This window comes from Oncorhynchus clarkii, chromosome 18 (assembly GCF_045791955.1).
Source record: "Oncorhynchus clarkii lewisi isolate Uvic-CL-2024 chromosome 18, UVic_Ocla_1.0, whole genome shotgun sequence".
In the NCBI taxonomy this organism is placed as follows: Eukaryota; Metazoa; Chordata; class Actinopteri; order Salmoniformes; family Salmonidae; genus Oncorhynchus; species Oncorhynchus clarkii.
In genome coordinates, this window is record NC_092164.1 from 45,676,488 (window position 1) to 45,682,986 (window position 6,499).

Genomic DNA, 6,499 nt, shown 5'->3' on the forward strand with positions numbered 1-6,499 from the left:
GCCGAGGTGTTCCCTCTGCTGTTCCCTCTGCTGTTTCCTGAAGTCCACAATCATCTCCTTAGTTTTGTTGACGTTGAGTGTGAGGTTATTTTCCTGACACCACACTCCGAGGGCCCTCACCTCCTCCCTGTAGGCCGTCTCGTCGTTGTTGGTAATCAAGCCTACCACTGTTGTGTCGTCCGCAAACTTGATGATTGAGTTGGAGGCGTGCGTGGCCACGCAGTCGTGGGTGAACAGGGAGTACAGGAGAGGGCTCAGAACGCACCCTTGTGGGGCCCCAGTGTTGAGGATCAGCGGGGTGGAAATGTTGTTGCCTACCCTCACCACCTGGGGGCGGCCCGTCAGGAAGTCCAGTACCCAGTTGCACAGGGCGGGGTCGAGACCCAGGGTCTCGAGCTTGATGACGAGCTTGGAGGGCACTATGGTGTTAAATGCCGAGCTGTAGTCGATGAACAGCATTCTCACATAGGTATTCCTCTTGTCCAGATGGGTTAGGGCAGTGTGCAGTGTGGTTGAGATTGCATCGTCTGTGGACCTATTTGGGCGGTAAGCAAATTGGAGTGCGTCTAGGGTGTCAGGTAGGGTGGAGGTGATATGGTCCTTGACTAGTCTCTCAAAGCACTTCATGATGACGGAAGTGAGTGCTACTGGGCGGTAGTCGTTTAGCTCAGTTACCTTAGCTTTTTTTGGGAACAGGAACAATGGTGGCCCTTTTGAAGCATGTGGGAACAACAGACTGGGATAGGGATTGATTTGAATATGTCGGTAAACACACCAGCCAGCTGGTCTGCACATGCTCTGACGGCTGGGGATGCCGTCTGGGCCTGCAGCCTTGCGAGGGTTGACACGTTTAAATGTTTTCCTCACGTCGGCTGCAGTGAAGGAGAGTCGGCATGTTTTAGTTGCGGGCAGTGTCAGTGGCACTGCATTGTCCTCAAAGCGGGCAAAAAAAGTTATTTAGTCTGCCTGGGAGCAAGACATCCTGGTCCGTGACGGGCCGGTTTTCTTTTTGTAATCCGTGATTGACTGTAGACCCTGCCACATGCCTCTTGTCTGAGCCGTTGAATTGAGATTCTACTTTGTCTCTATACTGACGCTTAGCTTGTTTGATTGCCTTGCGGAGGGAATAGTTACACTGTTTGTAATCGGTCATGTTTCCGGTCACCTTGCCCTGATTAAAAGCAGTGGTTCGGGCTTCCAGTTTCACGCGAATGCTGCCATCAATCCACGGTTTCTGGTTTGGGAATGTTTTAATCGTTGCTATGGGAACGACATCTATCGACACAGTTCTATCCGCATTTTCTGTAGCACACATTTTGATCTGCAAGTGCTTGAAGGTGCGTCCGTCTTTATTGATTTGGATACATGAACTTTTCGCTTGTGAATTATAATTTTTTATAGACACAGCCTGTGTTCTTCATTGTTATAACATTGTTATAATATCAATGACTTTGAGTATTGAGATGTATTCAACCTGATGGCTCACTACATTAAATTAAGAACTTTAACTTTTAAACGTTGTTGAAGTGGACCCCATGAGTGCTTATTCAGTGCACCACAATAGTTCAAATCAAGTGTCATGACACAAGGATCTGGGAATGTGTCAGTTCTCCATCTTCGTGTGTATGACTAATTCTGGCCACTTTGCGCATCCAGTACAACATACCGGTGGAATACTGGTGCTGCGGCACCCCCTGATAAATCACAATCATATTATAACATACCAATGGAATACTGGTGCTGCGGCACCCCCTGACAAATCACAATCATATTATAACATACCGGTGGAATACTGGTGCTGCGGCACCCCCTGATAAATCACAATCATATTATAACATACCGGTGGAATACTGGTGCTGCGGCACCCCCTGATAAATCACAATCATATTATAACATACCGGTGGAATACTGGTGCCGAGGCACCCTCTGATAAATCACAATCATATTATAACATACCGGTGGAATACTGGTGCTGCGGCACCCCCTGATAAATCACAATCATATTATAACATACCGGTGGAATACTGGTGCTGCGGCACCCCCCATGAATACTGGTGCTGCGGCACCCCCGATAAATCACAATCATATTATAACATACCGGTGGAATACTGGTGCTGCGGCACCCCCGATAAATCACAATCATATTATAACATACCGGTGGAATACTGGTGCTGCGGCACCCCCGATAAATCACAATCATATTATAACATACCGGTGGAATACTGGTGCTGCAGCACCCCCTGATAAATCACAATCATATTATAACATACCGGTGGAATACTGGTGCTGCAGCACCCCCTGATAAATCACAATCATATTATAACATACCGGTGGAATACTGGTGCTGCAGCACCCCTTGATAAATCACAATCATATTATAACTATATTTTTGGAATATTTTTATTTCCCGACAAAATTAGTGAACTAGGCCTGTATTACTCCTGTTTGAGTGGAGGGGAGTGACCATATGCAGGAACGCCCCAATTGCGGGTAGTAATTTCACCCTTCTTGTTAGAGTGGGAGAGCAGAAAGGCTCTGGACAGGCTGAGTGGAAAGCTGGAAAGCCCCTCCCTGGTGATTGTAGCCTATGACGCGATGGTGCTTTAATGTCATTGTTTGAGTGGAGCTGCGCCCCGCTTGCATCCGCTGGGATCAAACAACCCCGACAGCGAGATCCCTTTTTGCCATAGAAATCAGACACTGCCTCTCAGTCACACGTGGGCTTCCGAAATGCTAAAAAGTTGAACATCCAGCCAGGACTTGTAATACAGAACCGATCAAGGAGATGCTGAGGACAATCTGAACAGTGTACGACAGGACTCTCTCCACGTTTCACTCTCATCGGCAGTAGGATACATATATGTGTATATAGCTGGTGTGTATATAGCTGGTGAGCTACAGTGCTCTGTAGCCTAAAGCATATGCATAACTTTTGTCGCGCTTAGAAAAGTAGGCAATAGGGGCGAGTTTGTTCTTCGTTTGAAATGGCAATCAAGTCAATTTCCGTGAGTGTCGCTCAGTAGAGTTTTTTTTGTTTTGAATGTACAAAAACTAGCATAGCATATTTGTAAAAAATGCCGGATTTGGCCCCACTAATTGTTTTGTTTGCGTTGCTCTGTTCAATCTCTGGGCGCGCATCCGGATGCCCTGTCCGGTGCGAATGCTCAGAAGCCGCGCACACGGTCAAGTGTGTTTCCAAATACTTGCGGAGTGTCCCGTCCGGGATACCAGGGTACACGAGGAATCTGTTTATAACGGGAAATCAGATCAGCAGAATTGGACCGGAATCGTTCAAAGGGCTGGACAATTTAACCACGTTGTCACTGAGTAACAACAGGTAAGATAAACATTGTCCCCCCCCCCCCCTCCAAAAAAAATACTTTTGTAGTTTGGCCTACTTTTATTAGACTCACTTTCCCAAGTGTATATTTCCCTCATAATTTGAAATATCAATGTGTTATTATAGCAAACAAGTCATAGAGTTTGTCTATATATATATTTGTTTATATTTATATTTTCTCACACTTTTGAATGTGTCTTAGCATGAAACATTTGATGAGTAGTGTCCTGTTGTGTTGGGTAGTCTTGAATCAACCATGTGCCTACTATTGTGTAGGCAGGGTAGCCTAGTGGTTAGAGCGTTGGACTAGTAACCGGAAGGTTGCGAGTTCAAACCCCCGAGCTGACAAGGTACAAATCTGTCGTTCTGCCCCTGAACAGGCAGTTAACCCACTGTTCCCAGGCCGTCATTGAAAATAAGAATTTGTTCTTAACTGACTTGCCTGGCTAAATAAAGGTAAAAAAAAAAAAAAAAAAATTGTGTTACTCATGGTCTATAATAACAGCAATGACTATACATCCTCTGCTCCCACTGTCCCTCCCTCCCTGCAGGATAACAGAGATAGAGTCTCAGACGTTTTCCGGACTGCGTTCCCTCCGCTCTCTGGACCTGAGCTCCAACCAGCTGACTGTCATCAACCCAGAGGCCTTCACTGTCCCGGGCCACACCCTCAGGGAGCTCAACCTCAGCCGAGCTCTCTACAACCACTCCTCTGTCATGGACCTGGCTATGTCTCTTCGCTGGTCCACCCTGGGAGAGATCCGGACCCTGGACCTGTCAGGGAACAGCCTGATCTACCTGCCCTCTCACACCTTCTCCTACCTGGGGGGCCTGCGGAGGCTCATCCTGGCCAACAACTCCCTGGTGGCCCTTTACAATGGCACCTTCTCTGGGCTGGACTCTCTGGAGCAGCTGGATCTGACCTTCAATGCTCTGCGGACCGTCCAGGAGGAGGGCCTGGCTGAGCTGGACTCGCTGTGTCCCGGGGCGAGACTCATTCTAGGGGAGAACCCCTGGACCTGTATCTGTGGCATGGAGCCCTTCGCTGCCTGGCTCAACTCCTCCCAGGGACATGTGGGGGACGCAGAGAGCCTGGTGTGTGCCTTCCCCCCAGACATGAGGAACATCTCTCTGCTGAGGCTGGCGGCTGGGGTGGCTGGACAGGCTGGGGTGGGCGGGGACAGGGTGGCGCTGGGGTGCCACAGGGTGGATGAAGGGGCGGACCTGGCCCTCCAGACTTCCTATGTGTTCCTAGGGATCGTCCTGGGCTTCGTGGGACTCGTCTTCCTCTTGGTCCTCTACCTCAACCGGCAGGGCATCAAGAAGAGGATCAATGACATGCGGGAAGCGTGCACAGAGGTGTTGGAGGGATACCACTACCGCTACGAGCACGACACCGACCCCAGGCTCTCACAGGTCTCCACCACGGCAGACATTTGATGATATCAAGACACTCAAGGGGCTTCCATGATCCTTCTTTCATAATTGAAAACATTGGACTTTTTTTCTATTGCATTTATAGGGAAGATAATGTAGAAACTGTACATATGAATTGTCTGTAAATATAAACATACAGTAAGTATATAACTGGGCATTGCTATTGTTTTCCCAGTAGCTGTGTCCATGACGAAAGCATGCACCGTCTGTCTGATCTGTAGTCCTTCTCAACCAGTCCTCCCTTCCAGTCCACACATGGTCTGAGACTAGGGATAACCCCTGGCTAACCGATAAAGGGGCGTGGGCTGTGAAAGAGAACTGGTGTATGGATTGGGGACGGACCGACTGTTCTTCTACATAGATTTTCCCCTCTTAAAAGAGGTGCTTCTCTGTCTGTCCTCGAGTGAAGTGTCACGTGAAGGAGTGAAACGACAATTGGACAATATCATTCATGTATGTTTTGGTTCTTGGAACTGAGAACGGATATGGATGAATATACTTAATTCATGAAGCTGAAGTAATAAAACTGAAGACTGATCTTATACATTTCACCTGCTATGACTTTACTTGAATGTTGTTCTTTGAGGAGAGATCTTGTAAATGTATATACTATCTCTACCAAGCTCAAGTAAAGCCAAGTTAATCAGCCCATAAGATGCAGGTTGTGTGACACCAACCCCTGTGAAACTTGGGCAAAATGGCTGTGTCTGAAATTGCACCATATTTCCTGTATGGGCCCTGGTCAAAAGTAGTGCACTTATAAAAGGAATAGGGTACCATTGGGACACAGACAATCTCTCATTGAGCTTTGAGGGCCAGCTCACCCCAGGACTGAGGAGCAGTTCTTTGGTCTTCTGTCCCTCTGCCCCAGGGTGCCTGAATGGAATCCCAGCAGATTAGTCTCCATAGCATTCCAAAGGAAGGAGAACCTCTCCTCTTAGCTCTCCTAAAATCAACTCTCTCTCTCTCTCAATTTTCACGGAGATGAGTGGAAAAAGGAGGATTGTTCACACTGCACAGCCACAGTCCTACAGCAACGGAAATCTCCAGACCCTCTTTCATGAAAATGTGCTTTGTTTTAAGATCTCTAGTTTTATTTTCAAGATGATGAGAACCAGGACGAGCCTGGGGCTATAGGGCTGAGGCAGGGGCTATAGAGCTAGGGCTGGAGCAATAGGGCTGATGCTGGGGCTATAGGGCTGAGGCAGGGGCTATAGGGCTGATGCTGGGGCTATAGGGCTGAGGCAGGGGCTATAGGGCTGATGCTGGGGCTATAGGGCTGAGGCAGGGGCTATAGGGCTGGGACTATATGGCTGGGGCTATAGGGCTGAGGCTATAGGGCCGGGGCTGAGACGGGCTATAGGGCTGAGGCTATAGGGCTGGGGCTAGAGGGCTGGGGCTATGAGGCAGGGGCTATAGAGCTAGGGCTGGAGCAATAGGGCTGATGCTGGGGCTATAGGGCTGAGGCAGGGGCTATAGGGCTGATGCTGGGGCTATAGGGCTGAGGCAGGGGCTATAGGGCTGATGCTGGGGCTATAGGGCTGAGGCAGGGGCTATAGGGCTGGGACTATATGGCTGGGGCTATAGGGCTGAGGCTATAGGGCCGGGGCTGAGACGGGCTATAGGGCTGAGGCTATAGGGCTGGGGCTAGAGGGCTGGGGCTATGAGGCTGGGGCTATAGGGCTGAGGCTATAGTGCTGGGGCTATAGGACTGAGGGACTG

At 49.0% G+C, this 6,499-nt stretch overlaps 1 protein-coding gene across 1 annotated transcript; it reads left to right on the forward strand.

Annotated features, from left to right (window-relative positions):
- The first annotated feature begins 2,557 nt into the window (after positions 1-2,557).
- Positions 2,558-5,326, forward strand: LOC139372666 (trophoblast glycoprotein-like). Its single transcript, XM_071112447.1, has 2 exons — positions 2,558-3,337; positions 3,892-5,326. Exons 1-2 carry the CDS (start codon positions 3,075-3,077, stop codon positions 4,778-4,780), a joined length of 1,152 nt encoding a protein of 383 aa, XP_070968548.1. The 5' UTR covers positions 2,558-3,074; the 3' UTR covers positions 4,781-5,326.
- Positions 5,327-6,499: the final 1,173 nt, after the last annotated feature.